The sequence below is a fragment of the Microtus oregoni genome, unplaced genomic scaffold, assembly GCF_018167655.1.
Source record: "Microtus oregoni isolate MIOR12 unplaced genomic scaffold, Mior012 000004F_ref0000308, whole genome shotgun sequence".
Lineage (NCBI taxonomy): Eukaryota > Metazoa > Chordata > Mammalia > Rodentia > Cricetidae > Microtus > Microtus oregoni.
Window position 1 is genome coordinate 30082734 of NW_024543063.1, and position 22531 is coordinate 30105264.

General features: G+C 47.4%; 1 protein-coding gene across 3 annotated transcripts; it reads left to right on the plus strand.

Moving 5' to 3' along the window:
• The first annotated feature begins 1024 nt into the window (after window positions 1-1024).
• On the plus strand, window positions 1025-18271 carry LOC121446796 (centriole, cilia and spindle associated protein). 3 transcript variants are annotated; one of them, XM_041649582.1, is made up of 4 exons: window positions 1025-1298; window positions 1449-2060; window positions 13707-13981; window positions 15752-18271. In XM_041649582.1, the coding sequence occupies exons 2-4, from the start codon at window positions 1730-1732 to the stop codon at window positions 15926-15928; spliced, it is 783 nt and encodes a 260-aa protein (XP_041505516.1). In that variant the 5' UTR covers window positions 1025-1298; window positions 1449-1729; the 3' UTR covers window positions 15929-18271. The 3 variants fall into 3 exon arrangements, with proteins under 3 accessions (XP_041505516.1, XP_041505518.1, XP_041505517.1); XM_041649584.1 differs by having other exon boundaries at window positions 1453-2060; XM_041649583.1 differs by lacking the exon at window positions 1025-1298 and having other exon boundaries at window positions 1341-2060.
• Window positions 18272-22531: the final 4260 nt, after the last annotated feature.

The window sequence follows — 22531 nt, forward strand, 5'->3', positions numbered from 1 at the left end:
CAGGGTTACAGGTGTACCACCATGCCTAGTGACTAAATAGTTATAAGCTTGTTTTGGTTGCTAACACCATAGATCAGTCCAGTCAGCTTAAATAAAAGGGGAATGCAATGAGAAATTTCCTAGGGCTTGTTGAGGGTTAGGGAGAGAAGCCTGGCCTCTGTGGGAATCTCAGCAGCAGCTCCCTTAATTCCTACCAGAAAATGGCTCTGGACAATCCCACAATACCAGATATCAGTTCAGGCTCTCGGGACAGCCAGGTAGGTTGTCTTTGAACCACCCTGCCTGCTTAGTGTCTTTCGTTCAGGACTTTCAGCTAAGAAAGGGTCCAGGCGGACTAAGCACATGTGAATAGTTAACCTGAAGTGCAGAAATCTCAAGAGTTAATTTGCTAAGTGGAAATGGTTACACATCCTGGCTTGAGCCTATTTTTTGAACTATGGCTGTCTTTTCTGAATGCCTTTCCCTTTAAACCTTCCCCGTAGCAAATGACTGCATCAAGACTTCTTTCTACAAAAGCAATCTGTAGCGCAGGATCGCAACAGTAACAACCCTGTAATTCTGTACATTTTCAGAGCCCAAGTCAAAGATCTAAGCCAGGCCCTTGAGCCCCGGAGGAGGCAGGACGGAGGGTGAGGGGGTAGGTTTTATTTATTTATTTGTTATTTATTATTATTTTTTTTTTTACAAAAATTGACCTGTTGATAAGGGTGAGGGCAGGTGAGGCGGCTTGCACTTGTAATCCCAGTACTTGTGAGGTTGAAGCAGAAGGATCAGGAGTTCAAGACCAGCTTGTGCTCTGGAATGAGTTCTAGGCCAGCCTTGGCTACATGAGATTTGTTTCAAAAAGCGGGGCAAGGGAAGGGAATGTATTACAATAAGAAAAAAAAAAAAACAACAACACAAAGCCTTAAGGCCTTTCCGTTCGCCCTGCGTTGTGAACAGAAAGGAAGGAAGCGGAACACATGATTTGGGTCTGGCCCAGGTGCTGGTTGCTCACAGGCACTGGTTGCAGCTACAGCTGAAGCCTGCTCCCGAGGGCGCCAGTAGCGAGTAGGCGAGCGAGCTGGGGGTTCACAGGCAGCGTCCCAGGCGGGCGGGGGCCCGGCGGGCGTGCGGGGAGGTGCAGGCTTCAGGCTGGGGCGGATCCTTCGCCTCCGGCTGCCGTAGGATCGCGGGGCCGCCGCTCCACCGGCGACATCTTGGTGAAGGACGTGCTGGTGGTAACGTTGGACTCCCTGTAGCTGCAGCGCCAAGATCTCTGCTGACCTCCGGAGCACGCAGGATCGAACGCGCAGGAGGTAAGGCTGCTGCTCCCCACTCCCCGCGTAGGAGGGTGCTTGGGGACCTAGATACCCAGCCTCGCCACCCTGAGTCCGGTAGTCTACACCTCTACCCCCACCCGGTGGAGCCGACCCCAGATTACCACCCACGAGTACCACTCCTCTTAGCTAGGTCGCGTCTCCTGGAAGCCCTCCTGGAACCCCGCCCCCGCGGCTACCTGAACCACCGGTCCCTCCCGGCCCGAGACTCCGCCCCCGCCAGGACTCCGCCCCTCTCCCAGAATCACCCCGTCACAGACCCGCCCCCTTCCCCGCCCTTGCTTGCCCCAGCCTCCGCCCTCCGGTCCGGGCGGGGCTCTGGGTTTGAACCGCGCGGCGGGCCGGGCCTCTGAGTCCGGTCGAGCCCATAGGCGGCGGCGCGGAGCCGGCAGTCTGCGGCGCGCGGCACCATGTCCCCGGGCAGTGGGGTGAAGAGCGAGTACATGAAGCGCTACCGGGAGCCGCGCTGGGACGAGTATGCGCCGTGCTACCGCGAGCTGCTGCGCTACCGCCTGGGCCGCCGGCTGCTGGAGCAGGCGCACGCGCCCTGGCTCTGGGACGCCTGGGGCCCGGACAGCCCCTCAGACAGCTCGGCTTCACCCAGTCCGGCGCCCAGGGGTCCTTTAGGGGAGCCCTTGGCGCCCTCCGCGCCGGAGGAGGAGCAGACGGTGGGGGAGCGCGGCGCGGAGCTGCGGGGCGCGGAGGTTGGGGACGCGGAGGAGCAGGACACAGTGCTACCAGGTACGGGCACGGCGAGTCAATCCGAGCTGCGCGTTTCTGCGGCCTCCGGGCGGGCGCCTTCCTGTTTTGGTTTGGTTTGGTTGGGGCTGACAGAATCCGCTTGCTGAACTAAGACGGGAAGGTGCCGGCCGCGTCTCCGCTCTTCCACCCCGGATTTCTCTAATTTGGTAACTCTTGGCGGAGCCCTTTATGACCTCTAAGTGCCCACTCTCCCCACCGTACCGTACCGTACCGTACCGTACCCTACCCTACCCTACCCTACGCTACCCTATCCCCGGGTCTGGAGTTCTTGGTCGCAAGGCAGTGGCGGGTACAGTGAGCCCTCAGTCCACCAGATGGCGGATCTGTTTCTTTCTGCGCATCCCTCTTTGCGAGAGGCTCTTTTCATCTCAAAGATGATCCACGAAGTTAAGAACCCCTGAGCTGTCATAATGGGGTCACGGTTGTCTGTGTGAACTCCTTGGCCTGGCCGCGCTGTCTCTGAAGAATGGTGTGCGTGTTTGTGGACAAACCCTCTTTGTGTACGCTGGTGCCAGCCGCACACCCTGGTTAGGCTGTGAGCCACTTTTCCCGCTGTTGCGAAGTGGGTTTGTCTGCAGAGGGGCCTGGAGGGTGCCGGGGCTCAGGGCGGTGTTTTAGCACAACTGGAGATCACAATGGTTGTCAGCCACCTCCTTGAGAGTTTATGAATAAAAAAGTTATTACTAAATCACTCGAAATACGCATTTTCTCACCCGGCCTTCAAAGAGTCATAAAATGGGGCCTTTGTTTTTAATCTCAGTTTTGTAAACAAAGACAGAGTCTGAAAGGATCCGATTACTTTGCTCTTGGTTACTTTGACTATTCTCAGTTCCTGCCTGGCGGGGTCGCCTGTCATCGTCATTGGGTCGCTTGTGACAGCCACTCCTTCAGTGATATGGTTAGAAATTGGCGTGGCAGAAGGTGTGCGTGTGTGTGTGTGGACTAGGAGTGCGTCTCCCAGTTATTCCCGTGCAAACTGAGCCCTAGCTATGAGGTTTATTTTATCTGAATGGGTACCAGGCTTTTATTTTTCACTCCGTGGTTTGATGGGGTTACCCGCTATCAGTGTTCCTGGCTCTATGAAAACTGTTGACAGTACTTTTTTGGTGCCCGCGTTTGCCTACGTAGGAGTGCCCCGAGTTCATGATTATTTGTGTTTCCATGGAGATGCTGAGAACAACCCCAAAGATTCGCTAAGTCCCTGCTAAAATTTTTGGTGCGTAGGCATTAGGGAATATAGAAGATGTGTCCTGCTTAGGATTCCCCATAACCAATTCTTTTCGTGGCTCCTGGGGGCCAGTGTCAGTTTGAGACATGCTTCTGGTGCTTGGTATGCTAGACTGGTGAGCCACTGGTTGCCTTGCTCTAAAATATATTCGTCTTATTTTTACTGCAAGCCATTATTATTTTTTTTTAAGATGGGATTTCTTTGTGTAGATCTGGCTACCCTGGAACTTACTCTGTAGATCAGGCTGGCCCTAGACTCAGAGATCTGCCTGCCTCTTCCTCCCAAGTGCAGGGAGTAAAAGCTTGGGCCACCGTTGCCTGGCTACAAGGCATTTTTGCATGAAGAATCTTGTAGCTCTGTGAAGCTTATTAGAAAATCATGGTGCTCCCCAGCAGCTACCCACTTCTTAGGTAACCTGCTTCCAGCTCCTCTGCTTTCCCCCTTTTTCCTTTTGTGGTACCGAAGATTGAATTCAGGACCTTGGGCATGCTAGGCAAATGCTTCTACCACTAAACTACATCCCTAGTTCTCTTTGTATCTTTTGGTTTTGAGATAGGGCCTTACTAAACCACACCAGCCTTGAACGTACTCTGTAGCTCAGGCTGGCCTCAAACTTGTGATTCTTCTGTTTTAGTCTCCGAAATGAGTAGCTGGTATTATAGGTCTGTGCTACCAAGCCTAACCACTTTGTATTTGTATCCTTATTTTGGGGCCCAGTCTTACTGGGTTGCCTAGGTTGGCCTCAAACTACTAGGCTAAAGACATCCTCCTGTCCCAGTTTCCCGAGTAGCTCAGCCCATCATCACACTTGGCTGGTATTTACTTCTATATACCTTTGTTGACACTAATTGATATTTCCTGTTTTTTTTTTCACCTTGGCTTTTATTTCTGTCCTCCTAACATTAACACACATGTCTGTTGGCACACAATCTTCCTAGCCGGCACAGTCTGTGTGGTACTGCCCCCATGGAAATGGAGGAGCGCTTAGAGCTGACCCACTTCGCTCTTCCGGGTCCTTTTTCTTCCTCTTACAATGTAGCCAGTCCAGTGGCTCACCATCATACTCACCTTAGCTCATCCCTCGGGGCCACCGACCTACTTCTGCCTGGCCTGCCTGCTGCCCTCATGGCTGGCTTGACTGATGCTTGTTGTCTAAAGAGGGACCTTGGCATTGCGTCAGGCCCTTGCAGCTTCTCTCTCACAGGTGGGAACCGCGGTCATGTTCTGACTCATGGTAGATAGAGGTCATCTTATCAGTTAAGGAAGGATGAGTGAAAAGTTGAAGTTCTGAGACCACTGTTTAAAAATAATCGTAATTTCTGAGTTTGTGATGATGGTTCATTGTTTCTAAACTATCTGGAGGCATTGCTCCATTGCTGTGACTTCTGATTCTTTTGTTTGTTTTGTTTTTTTCCAAGACAGGGTTTCTTTGTTTTGCCTTGTCTGTCCTGGAACTCACTGTGTAGACCAGGCTGACCTCAAACACACAGATATCCACCTGCCTCCGCTCAAAGTGCTGTGATTAAAGGTGTGAGCCACCACCTCCCTCCTTGACTTCTGATTCTTGAGCCGTACCTTTAACCGCCCTGAGGAGGGCTGTTAGGACCTTTAACCACCCTGAGGAGGGCTGTTAGAATCTTTTGTCTCTCCTCACTCTCAGGAATTGATGCAGGTCACCTGAAAGTCCCTAGAACCAAACTCTTAAATTTAGTTTCCTTTATTTTGTATTTTATGTGTGTGTGTTTTAGTTGTATATGTGTCCTTGCATTGTGTCCATGCAGTACCCTAAGAGGGCAGAAGAAGCGTTGTATCCCCTGGAACTGGAGGTTGTAAGCTTTCTTGTGGGTGCTTGGAACAGAACCTGGGTTCAGGAAGAGTAGCCAGTGCTTTTAACCGTGGAACTGCTCTTTAGTTCCCAATTTCCCTGTTTAATTCTGGGAAGCCTTCTTGAATTATTATTATTATTGTTGTTGTGAATTATTATTATTATTGTTGTTGTTGTTGTTGTTATTTAATTTCATTTCTCTTTTGGGGGGGTTATGGTGCTGGAAGTGGAATTCAATACTTTGTGTATCTAAGAAAACACTGTGCAACTGACCCTCTAGTTTATTTCTTTTAGAAATTAAAAAAAAGGTAAATAAAAACTATTCACACTTATAGTTTTCCTTGCCATGTTTTCACAGTTGTATGCAGTGTGTAATGCTGAAATCAAGTTAAGCATGTGTGCCATCTCAAACTCTGGGCAGCTCAGTTGGTAGAGGGCTTATTTACATGCATGAAGCCCTGAGTTCTGTCCTCAGCACAAACAGATGTGGCGGTGCTTGTAATTCCAGCCCTTAGGTCGAGGCTGGAAGTTCAGGAGTTCCAGGTCAGCCTGGGATAGATACATAAGACCTTGTTTCAAAGAGCAAAAAGTATCAAGCTTATTGTTAATGTAATTTTTTCTTTCCTGTTTTAGGCCCAGGCTGACTAAACTCTGAATCGTCCATGTACTGGGAATCACAGGAGGGCATTACCCTCTTCTTGCAAAAGTATTAGGTTCTTGACAACAGTATACTGTATTCATTCTCCTTGTAAAAGATATTATTAGAGGGTTTTGTTTCTCTTTGTGTGTTTAGCAGAATATACCCTCCCCCTTTTTGTTTTGTTTCTTTTTGCTTGTAATTCTGTATCCCTCTCTGGAGGCCTTTCTTTTTTTTTCCCAAATGAATGGGATCTGCTGGCTTCTTTTTCTTATTTGAAAAATGGCTGTGCTAAGTTCCTTTTAAGTTCCTGGTCCCATGTTGGAGGAGGGAGTGCTTGGTTAGTAGGAATTCTCTAACTTGCTAGCCATCTTGCTTTGAACAGTAGTGAAGACTGCCCCCAGATTTACTTTTGTGCTACTGGGGATCCAGTACAGGGCTTCTCCATGCTAGGCAAGTGTGTCACTGCTGGTCCACAGCAGCTAAAATGTCAGGCTGCCGGCCTGTCTCCAGTTCCTTAGTCCATAGTCACGTTTTTCAACTACATTTTACTTATTTGGTTAGGTTTACATGAGCCTTATTTTAGACAACCTGTTTAAAGTTAGGAAAGTCATCCTGCCCCATTTCCCCCTCATGCCTACCCCTCGCTCTTGCTGCTTCTTGTATCTCAGCATTTCTTGGTGGGAGGCAGAAGCTTTCAGAAGATGTTTTTCCTCTAGGAGTTCTCAGATTCAGTGGTGTCCTTTCTGTCTTTACTCATTCACTCTACTGGACTCTTTGAGTATGGAAGCTTCTTGCAGATCAAGATTTCCTAACACTACTTAAATCTATTTCCTCTGCTTTGTTTCACTGTTTTTCTTCTCTCCCCTTCTCTTATTGAACCTCCTCCCAGCCCTCTTTTCTCTCTGTCTTTGAGACAAGGTTTCATACTCTAGCCCAAACTAAATTCACATTGTTAAGAGTTTCCTGCCCCAGACTTCTGAGTACAAGGATTATAGATTTATCTCACCGTACCCAGGTTGTTTTCTTTCTTTGTTGGCTGATAATCCTCTTGAATCAAGCCTCCTAACATTTTAAATTAAAAATTTTATTTTATTGCTGATCATGGTGGTCCAGGCCTTTAATCCCAGCACTCAGAAGGCAGAGGCAGGTGGGCCTCTGTGAATTTAAGGTCAGCTTGATTTACACAGTGAGTTCCAGGACAGCCAATGCTATGTAGTAAGACCCTCTCTGAGGAAAAAAAAGAAATTGTTTTATGTGTATAAGTATTTTGCCCATATGATTATGGTCCTCAGGAAGGCCGGAAGAGGGTATCAGATCAATTGGGGCTGGAGTTACAGACAGTTGTGAGTCACCAGTGTCGGTGCTGGGAACGGAACCCGGTTCCTCTGGAAGATCAGCCACTGAGCCATCTCTACAGCCTCTCATATTGATCTCGAACTCTCCATCCTTCCACTTCAACCTGGCTAGCTGGTACTATGGGGTGAACTACTGCACCCATCTTGTCTCTTCTGTCTAAATGTGCACGCGTAGGTTGCAGAGATGGCTCGGAAGACAAAGGTACTTGCTGCAAGTCCTAAGACTTGAGTGTGAGCCTCGGTGCTACATAGTGCAAGGAAAGAAGCGACTTCTATGAGTTGTGCAGTACCCTCCACACATATGTGTACACACACACACACACACACACACACACACGTAATGGGGGTTATACCCAGATGTTTTCTCCTAACCTATCTGGTCATATTTAATGGTGAGGTCTGAGCGTGCCCTGGGGAACCTGGATGTGGAGTCTTGGTGTTGCTTATTGGCTCTATCAGAGAGAGACACAGGTGTTTCTCTGGGGGAGTTTAGAACTTACCCTCTGGGAGTCTCCTGTGTGCCCCTCCCAGATGGTGCCTCCAGTCACACCCCAGGGGAACCAGCCAGTCTGCCACACACTTGGAGCCCAGGAGGACAGTTACTGAGAGCACTCTGTGCTGAGGCCTCTAGGCTTTTGCTGTGCTGGGGTCCCAGGAACAGGACCCCTCTGCTTCTCCATCTTTAAATAGTCCTCTGACATTCAGGGAGGAGAGGAAAGGAAGAGGCTGGGTGGTGTGGTGGTGGTGTTGGCAGCAGCGACACATTACTTTAACCCCAGCACTTGGGAATCAGGCGGATCTCTGTGAGTTCGAGGCCAGCCTGGTCTCCATTAACTCACAATGTACTCCTGTACAGCCAGAGCTAAAAGAGAAAGAGTATGAGAGGGTTATCCATTGCTGCAAGACTGTTACCTGAACTCAGTCAAAACCTACCCCACTACTGAAGCGTTGTAGGCTCTGAGCTAGACACAGGCCCCTTTCTGATGCTGGCACACTTTGTATTATCCTTGGCTTCTGCTGAGAGACCAGCTGAGCTGTCTCAGCACTTGCAAGGGTCCCTCCTATGCTGGGCTTTCCTCGTTGTGTGGAGATGGTCTTTCGGATAGCACACAATAAAACAGACTGGACACAGGGCTCCGCCTTTCCAGTTTTCCTGTGGATCAGACAGCATCTCTCCCTCAGTGTGCTTTCTTTAGAACCCCAGCTGCCTAGAACTCTATGTAGACTGGCTGTCCTTGCACAAGAGACCCACCTGCCGTGCTAGGATTAAAGACATATACTATGCCTGGCCTATTTCTTTCTTTCTTGATTAGGCTTGCCAGAGGCTTATGATTTTAACTTTTTGTTTTGTTTTACCAAACTTTTTTTTTTTAACCAAACGAACTTTTATATATGTGGATTCTTTTCTTTGGGGTCTCGCTGTGTACCTCTGGATAACTTGGAACTCACATGTGGTCAGACTGGCCTCAAACTCACAGATTTTCCTGCCTCTGCCTCTTGAATGCTAGAATTAAAGGGTTACCACCACCATGCCTGACTCTGTTTTGGTGGCGGTTTTGTTTGCTTTTTTGGTTTGGGATTTTTGACACAGAGTCTGTACATAGGATAGAGACCCTGTCAGATAGGTTTGTCCTGGAACTCCTTGTGTGTAGACTAGGCTGGCCTTAAACTCAGAAATCCACCTGCCTCTGTCTCTGAGTGCTGCTATTAAAGCCACCGTGCACTGGTTTTGTTTTATTTAAGGATCTTGCTACACAACCCAAGCTGACCTTGAACTAGAGGTCCTCCATCCACTTCCCAGGGATTATGGGCACTTGTTATCTCATAACCCAGGTTGGTACCAGATTTAGTGTACAGCAGAGGTGATCTTAAGCTCAATTGCTTTGCTTCCGTCTCCCAAGTGTGACTACAATAGAAACTCCAACTTGTGGTAAAATGTATAGAACACAAAGTTTACTATTTTAACCTTAAAGTACATAGTTCCTGGCATCCTGGCATTAAGTACTTGGTGTGTTTTGGTTTTGACTCATAGTTGTTTAAGAATAGTTTCTCTCTCTCTCTCTCTCTCTCTCTCTCTCTCTCTCTCTCTAGCCAGAGGAGGATGTCAACTGTTCTGCTTTGCCATTGTCTACCCTATTGCCTTGAGACAGACTCTCCCACTGAACTCGAGCTAGGCTGGTGGCCAGTGAACTGCAATGACCCTATTCTGCCCCGCCCTCAACCCTAGTGCTGGGTTACAGATGCCCAATGTTACACTTGACTTTTTTTTTTATATTTATTTATTTATTATGTATACAATATTCTTTCTGTGTGTATGCCTAAAGGCCAGAAGAGAGCACCAGACCTCATTACAGATGGTTGTGAGCCACCACGTGGTTGCTGGGAATTGAACTCAGGACCTTTGGAAGAGCAGGCAATGCTCTTAACCGCTGAGCTATCTCTCCAGCCCTACAGTTGACTTTTTACATGTGTTCTAGGATCTGAACTCAGGTCCTCAGGCTTATGCAGCAAGTACTCTTATCCACTGAGCCATTCTTCAGCCCCTAGATGTGTTTTCAGATTTCAAAAATGGAAATTTTTGTTGTTGCTGTTTTGAAACTGGGCTTCACTCAGTAAACATCCTTTGTTCAAATAGGATTTTAAAAGCGTGAATTTATATGTAATTATCATATACCAAGCTGGCCTAAAACTCACTGTGTAGACCAGGCTGATCTCAAATTTACAATAATTCTCCTTATCAGTCTGCCTAGTGCTAGGGTTATGAGTGTTAGCTGCCACATTGGGCTCAAAAATGAAAGAGATTTTTGAAAGTTATTTTTTGATGCACTAACTTCATTTTCCTAATGATTGAGAGAAGTTTATGTAAGTCCAGTTCTGTGTATGTGTGAAGATTCCCTTTGGTTATGGAAAGCTTGTGTTCCACCTCTGCTTGATGGGATGTAGCACCTCCAGCTGCCTTGTGTTTGTTCGCTCTACCCCACTGGGTCATTTGTTGTTCTGGTGTTTTCTCCTTTTCAACAGGAGTCCTCAGAAGAGCTCTGTGGTAGTCGATGCATTTCTCTAGCGTCCTCTGTGGTGATTCTGAATGGCTGGCCTAGCAGACGTGCCTAGCAGAGGTGCACAATCTTCTCATTTTACTTTTAATTTACTTGGATTTATTTTAATAGCCACATGCGGCTAGAGGCTATTGTATTGGGCAACTCCATTCTGAAGACTGGATTTATTTTAATTTGAATGTCCTCTCAGTTGATGAGAAAACTGTTGCAGTCTTCCCCTGAATCTTGTGGGAAATACTGTTTTTGTTTGCCTGAAAATACCCTTATTTTGAACATCATTCTTTCAAATAGGATCTTACAAGCATATACTTATATCTAATTACCTTGTACCAGGCACTATTTTGAGAGTTTTATAAATGTTAAAATTACAGCAATTACGTTCTGTCTCTTTTCTTCTGTTCTGTCCGTCTTTTGTCTCCTGCTGGGGATAGTTTTCATGTGTTATCTTTTTTCTTAAGCACAGAGTGTAAGTACCGTTATGTCACCATCTGAAGATGATAATTTAAGTATCTTACGTCTATTGCTCCAGCTGGTTCTCTCATCATCGTTATCTTTTCTTGGGTGTTGGGCTTATCTTTTGTGACACTGGTAATTGTGTGAGATTATTTGTAGGAGTCATTTGGATGCTGGGGTCCTGCCTAGGTCCTGTGGGCAGTGACTTTTGTCCTTCACTGAGCTATTTTGGGTCCCTGTGGTAAAGGAGGGTTGATCCAGTAGCTCAGTGAAGCGGTCTCCACTGCTCAGTCACTTGGCTTGATCTCTGACCCTCCTGCCCCCTCCTGTTCCTATCAGAGACATCATGCTGACTTCTGTGGAATGTGGCACTTCCGTAGGTTTTCTTCTGGTTTCTTTTCTTTATTAGATATCCTTCCTGTGTCCTATTCTTGGGTTCTTTCTCTTCCAGATCATTAAATAAGTGTCCCAAGGACCCAACTGTACCCTTTTGGCCTCCTGCTCCACATTTTCCTGGGCAGTCTTGTGCACTCAGAATCTAGTCCCAGCCTGCTGTCTCTCTCTAGGTGCCTGTGGATATCTTCTAGCAGCCTGTCTGTCTGTTTCATCCTGTACAGTTCCGTCCTTCATGCCGGAGACACCTTGGGTCCACGGAGAGGAGGACCATCTGCTTAGAACATTCATGGAGACCAGTCAGGTTCTCCTGCCCCACACCCATGCCAGCACCGTGTCTGTTTACCCTGGTCTGTTGTCAGCTTTTCCTGGCAGGTACTTGGCCCTATTCTTTTATCCAGCCCACCCTAAAATACAGACAGGACCACATCGTTTCTAAGCTTAAAATCCTTCCACAACTCCCCATGGTTTCTTTTTTTTTTTTTAATATTTATTTATTTATTATGTATACAATATTCTGTCTGTGTGTATGCCTGCAGGCCAGCAGAGGGCACCAGACCCCATTACAGATGGTTGTGAGCCACCATGTGGTTGCTGGGAATTGAACTCAGGACCTTTGGAAGAGCAGGCAATGCTCTTAACCTCTGAGCCATCTCTCCAGCCCCCTCCCCATGGTTTCTAAGGTATAATCACTCCCACTTCCAATCCAAGTTCGGCACAGAAAGGCTTTCTTTCCCTCCTGCTTCCAGCCTGGAGTGGGAGACTCTGTGTGCGCACTTGTGCTTAGCGCTGTTGATCCTTCCCTCTTCCCTTTCAGTGAACACTCCTTCTTTAGGTCTCTTCATGGTCAGCATCTGCTTTTTCTTCAAAGAAAGGCATTATTGTCCTCTCTGGACAGGCTGCCCTGGGAGATCTGGAGGAGAGAAGAAGGAACCCAAAGCTCAGGTCGCTACAGTTTCTCATTCTCTATATTTGATCTACGTAGGTCCTGCTCCGTGCTACTTTTTCTCTTTGCTTTGGCTTCAAGGGTCCCTCTTTTCCTCATCCTATACTAAGGTGAGGAAGGGTATGGGTATAACATGCAGAAAGGTAGTTGGGCAGTGAGCAGACTTAAGTGCCTGGGATGAGGTGCAATCTGGTGTCCCTTCACCCTGTGATCTACTGCTGGGGTTACAGCCTGCTGCAGGATGGAGATGTTAGACCCCAGGCTTGGCTTGTGTCACCTGATTCTTAAGGGTTGTTAGAGCTGAGGCTAAAGCTAAGGCGGGAGTAAGGTTTCCTACAGTCCGCAAGCCTTGTCTGACTTGCCCACATGGAGTACACTCTCCCATAGAGGACTATGAATCAGATGCCTAGCCAAGGGCAGCAGGGCTGAGGGTCTGTCCTCTGAGGGGAGCCAACCTCTGCAGCAGCTGATGGGGGAGGGTTATGATGCCTGAGCCACGGGTGACGCACGCGGAGCTCATATTCCAGTGTGTGTGTAGGCGGGAAGGAAGCAGACTCAGGAAGGATTTATGCAAACATCGTGTCTTACAAAGGTGTGTGTGTGTGTGTGTGTGTACGCGCACGCGCGCGTTAAAATGTCAAAATCCCAAAAGGTAGGTAAGGGAAATTAGAGACATTCTGGAGCATTCTTTCATACCTGATATTCACCTCAGGCTGGGCAACCACATCCCCCATCATTTCTCTCCATTTTCCCAGGGTTGCCGACACCGTTCAGGCCCCACACACCGTACATGTCAGTTATTTCCTCATCACTGTGACCAGATTCCTGATAAGAAATAACTGAAGGATGGAAAGGGTTAATTTTGACTGTGCTTGGAGAGGTCGTGGTCCATCGTGATGGGGACATTGGCAGAGTTCATGGCAGCTTCAAGCTTCTTGATGGTTCAGGAAACAGAAGTTAGGTCGAAACTGGAGTCAAGCTATAGCCCATAACACTCATCCTATAGTGACTCACTTCCTTCGTCAAGACCGTATCTCCCAGACTTTCTACCACCTCCTCCAGCAGCACCACCGGCTGGAATTGTTCAGATTCCCCAGCCTGTGAGGACATTACGTATTCAAGCACAACACTAGGACCTTGACTCATGCAGTCACTTCCGTTCCATCATCTCTTGCTTTTTGCACCGGGGATGCTGTAAAGGGCTACAGTCAGGTGAGCTGCTACGGTGACCACATCCTGTTATGACAGGTGCCCTTAGGCTCAGGTGGACAGCTGCCTCTTTGGAGGCACAGGTAAGATTTCCCATCAACATGCATCAAAGAGGAAGCAGAATTCTGGAACTCAGGGAGTGACTCAGAAACCAACCTTGAGTAGCCGCCTGGTGAGGACAGCCTGTCTGTCCCAGAGAAGGCACACAGAGAGGAGCACACACTCCTTGTGGAGGGAGCTCCCAGGTGTGTGCAAGATCCTGAAGGTGGCCCTCAAGGTTGCCTTGGAATTGTTTTGATTTAATGTTGGAACCTTTGTTGTCAATTTTTAAGATGGGGTAAATGACAGTTATTCTACAGATTTGTTTCCATATCTTGCTTTAAGTAAAGCCTGTTGAGTTTAGCCATAATAAGTGTGTAACTGACTTGATGAAGCAATATTATTTTTCAACTCAGTTAAGTAATTATATATAAACTTGATTTAAAGTGTTTCCATCTTGTCTCATCCCTTTTTTCAAAAGCACCACCAAAAAAGGACATAGACGGAAAACCCGAACAACAGACTGGGACAAGAGAGACTGACAGGGTGCCCACTGGCCCTGGCCCCGACCCTCGACAGCAGCCTAGTGCCTTATTTGCCAGAGGAAGTAAGAAAGCAGCCAGAAGCCCCCAAAGATCAGCAAGCAAAATAAAAGAGAACAAGCACCCATTTGCTCTGTATGGCTGGGGAGAGAAACAGATGGACACGGGGAGCCAGAAGACGCACAACGTCTGTGCATCAGCCCCTGTGCATGAGGTGTGCCTCGGAAGGGCGAGTCGAGCCGTGGCTGCTGATGCTCTGGGCCATGGGAGGTCCTCGGGTGGTGTGGGGTCCGTCGAAACCAAAAGAAGGGGTCTAGGAAGATGGAGTAGACGTTGGTGGACTGGGGCCACAGCCAGGAGAAGAGGCAGATGTTACTGTGGTTTTTGAGTTCTGTGGCCTGGGCCACAAGGGAAAAGCATGCTGGGAGTTGGAGCCATCCCCTGGAGTGGTCTCATTTTCCCTCAGCTTTGCTAACCTGAGGCTTTCTCCTTGGCATGTCTGACTACTTGGCATCTTCTGGGTACCTCTGTTTCCCTTTTGATGAAAATCAGCTTGCTGCTTTCCTATGTGTATGCAATGGTGTTTTGTTCTATGGAGCTCCAATCATTTGACTCAGTCTTGGCTTGACATTCTCTCAAGTCCTGAGATATTTTAGGCAGGGTGACAGAGAGAGTATGGTCCATCTTGAAACGGTTACTGTGTTAGCACTAGCTGGAAGCCAGGGATGTCCGAAGAGCAGGCAGAAAGAGAAACTGCAAACTCAGTTTCCCTGTAATGCCAGGCAAGTGCCCAGAGCAGCTAGGTGGCAGATGCTGTTTATTTGAAGTGAAATCTGAGACAAGGAGGCTGCTGTTAGCAGAGGGTTCTGACCAGTCTCTGGGACTAATTTAACAGTGTGCGTATCTGTCACAGGATAAACTCTCCTGACAGTTTTTCTTGTTTTATTATTATATTTTGAGACAGGATCTCATGTAACCACAGGCCTGAAACTCACTACCTAGCTGAGGATGACCTTGAATTTCTGATCTCCCTACCTCTACCTACCAAATTCCGGGAATACAGGCTGCACCTGCACTTGGCTGTCTCCATTTTCCGTGCAGTGTTTTAAAGCCTTGTCAAGAACTCAGACTCTTTTACGTGTGCACTGTGGAGGAGTTCCCACAGATTTCCAGAGCTTGGTGTGGTGGCATGCCTATATCTCAGTGCTTGGGAGGCAGAGACAGGAGGATCCCTGGAAATTCATAGCCAGTCTGATCTGTGTAGTGAGTTCCAGGCCAAACAGCTACATAGCAAGATCCTGTCTCAAAAAAGCAAAACAAAACAAGTTTTGCCAAGTTAGTCCTAGATCACATGAAAGTTAGATGTTTGCCGTTTCTATCTAAACTTTTATTTTTAAAAAAAAATTTATTTTTAGTTATGTATATGTGTGTGGGTCTGTGTGTGTTAGTGCTGGTTTTCAGAGGCCTGAGGTATCAGATCTGCTGGAACTGGTTACAGACAGCTGTGAGTCACCCAGTTTGGACTCTGGGAATTGAACTTAGGTCCTTTGCAAGAACAGTACTTGTGCTGGCCTCTGAGTGATCTCTAAAATTTAATTTTCTGTGCTCAGCATTGCTGTCATTGGTAACAGGGTGAATTGTGGTGGCAGGATGGTTTATTCTGTGAAGTGCTGATGCCATAGATTGGTAGGACTTGACTCCTTGCTTCAGGGAATCAGGCTAGTAATGTAAGATAGTCTTGTGTATCCCAGGCTGGCATTGAGCTTCCCATGTAGCCAAGGATGGCTTTGAACTTAAGATCCTCATGCTTCTACCTCTTAAGTGCTGAGGTAACAGGTGTGTACCGCCGTGCCTAGGGATAGAGCCCAGGCTTCATCTGTACTAGGCTGCACTGAGCTGCGTCCCCAGACTTTTAGTTAGATATCGTTCAGAATTGGTCCTTTAGCCACTTAGGCTACTACCTTTATCTCTGAACTTTCTTTAGATTCATGAATCTGCACTTCGAGCCAAGAACAGAAGACAGGTGGAAAAAAGGAAACTGGCTGCCCAGAGGCAGCGGGCTCACTCCGTGGATGTGGAGAAGAACCGGACGGTAAAGCCAACTTCCGCAGAGAACCCATGGCTGACGGAGTACATGCGGTGCTACTCAGCCAGGGCCTAGATGCTGGCACGCCTTCTTTCAAGTGTTTATGAGAGAAAAGGAAAACCAAAACTGCCCAATGAGACCACGCACGGGTGGCAGAAATCAACTGGTCCTGCAAGGCTCCTCTTAGGAATTGTCAAGAGATGGTTTTGCTTTCGTGATGGTTCGTCACCTGCCTTAGTAGTTAGGGCAGACCCTCGAAGCCATAGATGTTGGCTTGTTTATGAAGACAAGTCCCCAAGTCTTGATATTCTTGTAAGAGTTTTATTTTAAAGATTTTAACCTTTGGAGATACCCACACCAAATGCCTTTAACTGGCTCTAGGCGCTCCCCACCACACCCTCCTCTCGCACGGATCAGCACCACATTCCACAGCTGGCAGGGGCATCCCGTCCCACAGTGCAGGGCTCACAGGCACGACGTCTGTGCAGCTGGCTCCAGGGAGCAGCAAGGAAAGCAAGGGCTCAAGCATGAGACGATGCTGTTCCCGATGAACTAGGACTTTGGCAGCTGCTGAGCAATGACACTGGACATTTCATTTCTCCTCACCTCCATGTAGACTATGATATTTAAGAATTTTTCTGGCCAGAGCAATGGTCACCTTTTCTTCTTAAATTGTCACTTAGACATTCATTTAACTTATAATTTAGTAGTTCTGGGACATTCCAGTGAGTGACGTGCCGTGCAGTCACGTGCAGTCCGTGTTTAATGGTGACATTTCTTTTAACTGCAGCATTCCTCGTTCGAGCACACAGGGTAGAGTCAGCCGCTCGTTAAGTCTGACCTGCCAAGCCCCTCTCCGGAGAGAGCAGACGGTGACATGGAAAACTTGAAATTCGAAATGACCTTTAATGAACTGAGTTTGCTTGGCCTGTGGGGATGGGACCAGCAGACAGCACGAGTGTGCCATCACCTCCCTTCTGTTTTCTCTTCCGTAGACCGGGATGAAGGAAGGCTTCATGATGCACGGTGCTGATAGTGTAAGCAAAAATGTGACGACTTGGTGTCTGGCCTGGTGATCCGAACTATGGACAATAGGGCATGTGCCAGCCTGGCTGAAAATGTCCTTCCTCTAGTAGAGGACAACTGTCAGGGTTAGAAAGATGGCTTTAAAAAAACCTAGGTTTCCATGAGATGGGTGCCTTCTCCATCCTGCTGAAGGGACGCTCAGAAGCCGAGCACCATGGTCTTCCTGAGAGGCAGGGAGATCTTTTGCCTGCACCCGCTCAGCAGCTGAGTTTGCTGGGTAAAACTGGGCGTGTGGCTGAGCCTTTCCGCGATATTTTTCCTTTGGCTTTTTGAGTATGATAATTTCTAGAACACAAACTGATTTCATTCCATATAAAATCGTCACACGATGTCATCCTAAAACTGTATGAAGCTTTGAAAATGCATATTGAAGAATCATGAGTGTTTTAAAAAAACTTTAAAAATATTTGCCTATTTTGTATAGACCCTTGTGTACAGAGCCCTCCCAGGGAGGTGTGTATTTAATTAAAGAGTAAGATCTACATGTTGTCCAAGTTGTCCAAGTACAACCTTGCTCATGCCTCTATTGACCACATAGTCCCCAGGTGTCACACAGGCAGGGTGACTGGGGCAGTGGCCCAGTTTGTTGAGTATTACTCTTTGTAAAGCTGTGCCTTGAAGGTCTGTGTTCCCCGCCCAGCCCTCTGTCACCAAGTTGCACCCAACAATCTCAGAAAGAAGGGGGGGCGGGAGGAAGGACACAGGATCCCCACCCTGGCCTTCAGACATGTGCAGAAGACACACACATCCTTCTGCATGTGTGGTGAAATACAGGGTGAGGCGTGTTGAGAACCATGCTGGTGTCTTTGCCACCTTCTTTTTACACAGAGCACAAACAATCAGGACTTGGGGGAATCTTTAATGTTCAAACACCACAAGGAAGTGCGTATGGATTAGCTGTGACTCCCACACCCGAGTCCCTAGTGTTTAGGCTTCAATTTTTCTCCCTTTCAAAAGGTGGTAGTTACCTTTTAAGCCTATGAATTTTTTTTTTCCAAGACAGGGTTTCTCTGTAGCTTTGGAGTCTGTCCTGGAACTAGCTCTGTAGACCAGGCTGGCCTCAAATTCACAGAGATCCACCTGGCTCTGCCTCCTGAGTGCTGGGATTAAAGGTGTGCACCACCACCGTCCGGTGAGCCTATGAGATTTTTAACAAATCGATCTAAGCATCAGCATTTTTCCTTTCCTCGGAGCTAATACAGGACACGTTTCAAGGCAGTGAGATAATTTAAAGTTAGCTTCCATGCTGGAAATGTCTGAAAATGTTTGAGAATACCATCATATTTAAACTAAATGATAACAAGTCTTTTTAAAATTTTGATTTTAAGGTCTTAATTAAAAAATGTTTCCATAAGTGTTTTGGGTTTTTATGCTACTTTTACCTCAGAGCTAATAATAGAACACTGAGGTAAGGATGCCCCGTTCTGCCTGAGTGACGAGAATGGGGAGAGAATAGAAATGTCTTCTTAAACTGTATGTTGAGAAGACATCTGCGTACTTAGTGTTGCTTATGTGTTTGCTCCTCCGCTCCACCCCCATGGACTCTCTAACATGTTTAGCCATGGTCAAGCTACTGAAGGCTTCGTAGGTGGTCTCACCTGCTCACGGTGCAGCAGCGCATGCGTCTCTTGGTTCCCATGCAATGTCTTTGTCACTGTGTTTCGTTGAAAGTTGGCTGCTAATTCAAAGGTGTTTGCTCAGGTCACAATAACTGGACTGTATTGTAAGAAAAGAGAGCTAGCAAAGGGGCTGTTGTTGAAGGCGTTGTTTCCAGACTTAGCCTACGTTCTGGGAATGTAGCTCGGTGATAGGGTGTTTGCCTGGCGTGGAGGAGGCCCTGGGGTCCCCACGTGGCGAGAAACAAAGCAGCAGCCAAAGAGAGTTCTGCCCAGCTTTCCGATTAAAAACGTCTTCAGAGAAAGTAAAAGGAATGAGACTCCCTGACACTTGCGACAGCAGAAGTAGTGTGGATAAGAGCGGGAGAGGCTGCTTTCCGGGTGGGTTCACTGCTCAGGAAAACCAGGAGAGCTGGATGGTCTACTCACGGATAAACTCGTGCTATGCCATGGCCAATTCTGCAGTCACCTGGCCCAGGTAAGGTCTTTGCTGTATGTATACTCCGTGTGGTATAAATGCTGCCCTTTCAACATGACCTGGTCATTTCAAAATGCCTGCTTCTGAATTTGAAGTGGAATTGGAGTCTCTATGTAGTCTTGATAATCCTGGAACTCACTCTGTAGATCCGACTACCTCTGCCTCCCAAGTGCATCCGCCTCCATGCCTGGTTATTTTTCTTCTTATTAAAGACAGGGGCTCATGTAGCCCAGGCTGGCTTTGGAACTAAGTAGCCAAGAATGACCTTGAACTTTCTGCTTTTCTTGTCTCTACCTCTCAACTGCTGGGATTACAGGTATATATCACTACACCTACTTAATGTGGTTCTGGAGAGGGAAGAATCCAGGGCTTCACTCATGGTAGGCGGTTACTCTGCCAAGTGAGTTATATTTCCCACTCTTCAAAACAGGTAGACTTTAGGTTGGCAGCTACTACATATTTTTTGCTACCAACTCTAAAAGGTGAGTGAATAGCATATTGAGGTCTCTGTAAACTGGTCCACCCATCATTTGTATGTCTCTATGAATGTCTTCCCTCTTTAACCTAGGCTTGTACAAGACACAGTTACATCAGGCATAACCACAATATCATGAGGTGGCTGTTCAGCTCCTGGGGCACATCCCTGCAGAGCATCTCAGATATGACCCCGTGAGGACCAGCTGCTCAACGGCCAGGCTTTTCTAAGACGTCAGAGTCAGCACTGTGGAAGGTGTCCAAGAACGCAATCTATGATGGTTTCCTAGTACCTCTTCTTGTAGGAAAATCTGGAGAATCTGGGGGGATTCTTGTATTCACTCCCACAGGATGGAAGCTGGAGTTTGTCAGCCCTCAATCCTGCGTTATACCCAGCATCCTGGATTTCTTAAATAATAACAAATTTGTATTTAGGAAAGTTTCCCCTCATTCTAAGCTTACGTTGAGTGAGAAACAACACAGGCTGGGTGGGCAGGGCTATGGCTTAGTTCACACTGCTCCTAACTAGCATACCAAAGGAAACTGAACCAGCGGGGGACACAGGTAGGGAAGGTCCAAACAAACACAGTGTCTGGTTTTAGTGTCTGGAATTGACGCTGAATTGGGATCCAGCTGACAGAAGGCAGGTTCAAACAAGGTCACCTCCACAAAGTTAAACCCTTCAGCCTCAGTGAGGCCAGGGCTGTACCACTCAGCATCCTAACTGGGAGGCTCAGGAGGGAAGACCGCAGATATTGATATAGACATTGAAATAGCTCTAATGAGCAACCAGAATGCTCTCAAAGATTAGAATGTGGATAATGATGACAAAAAGAAGTGAACAGGCAGATGTGTTGGGGGACATCTTAATCCCAGAATTGGGGAGGTAGAGGCAGGAGAACTGTTGCAAGTTTGAAGCCATCCTGAGATCCACAGGGAGTTTCAGGTCAATCAGAGTTACAGAGCAAGACTATCTCAAAAAAAACAAGCTCTAAATGAAAATACTGGAACTGTGAGCCAGCACAGCTGGATAAACTCAATGGCAGGATGGAGACGAAAGAGAATCAGAGATGAAGAGTTTCATGGGGGCCTGTGGCATGGGAGATGGGAACGACGATGAAGGCGTTCAAAGATGGGAATGAGCAATGGCTGGAAACTCAATCTGATGAAAGATATAAAACTAGAAGGGTCAAGATGTTCGTGAACTCCGTGTGGGATAAACTCAAAGGGATGCACTGAGCACCTGCCATCCCAGCACCGGGGGACTAAGGCAAGAGGATTTGAGTTTGAGGCCACATCTCACACAAATACCCATCCGGATGCACCCTCCTCAAACTGCCGAGAACTAAGATACCAGGAAGTGCTCAAAGAAAGCCACACATTGCACTGACAGTTTGAACAATGACACATTCTTCATGGAGATCGTGGAGGCCAGAGCGAAAAGAAACATGTCACTTGGGAATTCTGTAGCCAGAGCGGGGCATGTTGGTACACACCATAGTCCCAGCATGAGGGAGGTTGAGGCAGGACCGCCATGAGTATGGGACCAGCTTGAGCTAGAAGGAGACCCTATCTTAAAGGGGGCATCTGAGAAGACTACATTTTATAATGAGATAATACTAAAGACTACATTTTATAAAGAGATAACATTAAAAGTGTTTAGCCTAAAAGAAAGCAGGTTCAGAGAAGCTGAAAAGCATTTTAAAAATGTAAAAGAAACCAAACATATCTATGTATGCAGTGCCTTCTCATGTTTCCATGTCAACAGTGCTGTGAAGATGCTGAGAATTCCTGGGACCCACGTGACTGCAGTACGTGAGCATCACACCCACAGAGTGATACAGGTAAGTGGAGACAGCCTGTGGCTAGCAGCTGTGTCGGACTGAGGCAAAGGCTGTGTGAATGGGCCCAGAGTTGGATGAGTTGCCTACAAATAGGAATCTGATGGGATTGGTAAGTTCAGGGTAAGAGCTGGACACTAGAGATAACAGGTGAGAACCGCCACAGCGCAGGAGAGCCTGGTGATGATGAAGAGCCAACAGTCAGGAGCTCCAGCTCCCTTCCCCCTCAGTCATGCAAACTCCCAGGGACACAGCATTGCCAAGACACCAATCCTGTTGTATAAAACAAACCTTGCCAGTCAAAAAACAAAAAACTAAGATTATGCACTGTATGTTTGTGGCTGCTGTAGAATTAAACTAGAAATTCATGACAGAATCTGGTCAGGTGGACATTAAACAGCACACACAGAAAACATTGCCGAAGAGAAAATCTCAACGATGGAGAATGTTTTAAATAAAAGAGAAATGAAGTTTGGTCATATTAAAGTTTGCACAAGAAAGGTAGTACTCAGGAAATATTGCTTGTTAGGAAAACAGGCTTTCCTGGGTGTGGTGGCACACGCCTTTAATCTCAGAACTCTTGACCAGACAGGCAGGTAGATGGATCTCCTTGAATTTGAGGTCATCCTAGTCTACATAGTGAGATCCTGTCTCAAACAAAAACCGGGCCAACTTGATGATGATATGTAGTAAGTCATTTATGTGTTCAAGAATTGCCGCAGAGGAATTTTGTGTGATCCACCTCTACCCTGTATCCACTCCAGCCTCTCTAGCTCCAGATGCTTTTAAGGTCATGACCGCCTCCTGCTGTCCCAGTGTACTGAGATTAGAGAAGTGTGCCACCGCACCTGGCAGAAAGACAATGTGTGTGGTGTGGAGGTGCTTGCTGGGGACCGAATCCAGGCAGGGCCTCACACACGTGGAAGGAAGCACTTCACTACCAAGCCCAAGGTTTCCTCACAAATAGACTCCTTTGCTAGAGGGAGTGAGTTTGCTGAAAATGACTATAAAACAGTGTAAGATGTGGAAGAAGAGGCACCGATGCCCTCACGATGGGAGACAGAGTGGAGGTCGAGGGTGATGTGGAAGCAGAACAAGATGGGCAGGTTGACCTGGCCCACGGCAGCTCTTGCACTGACCTTGGCTAAGAGCCTTGCAGTCCACAGAGCAGGACAGTGCAGTG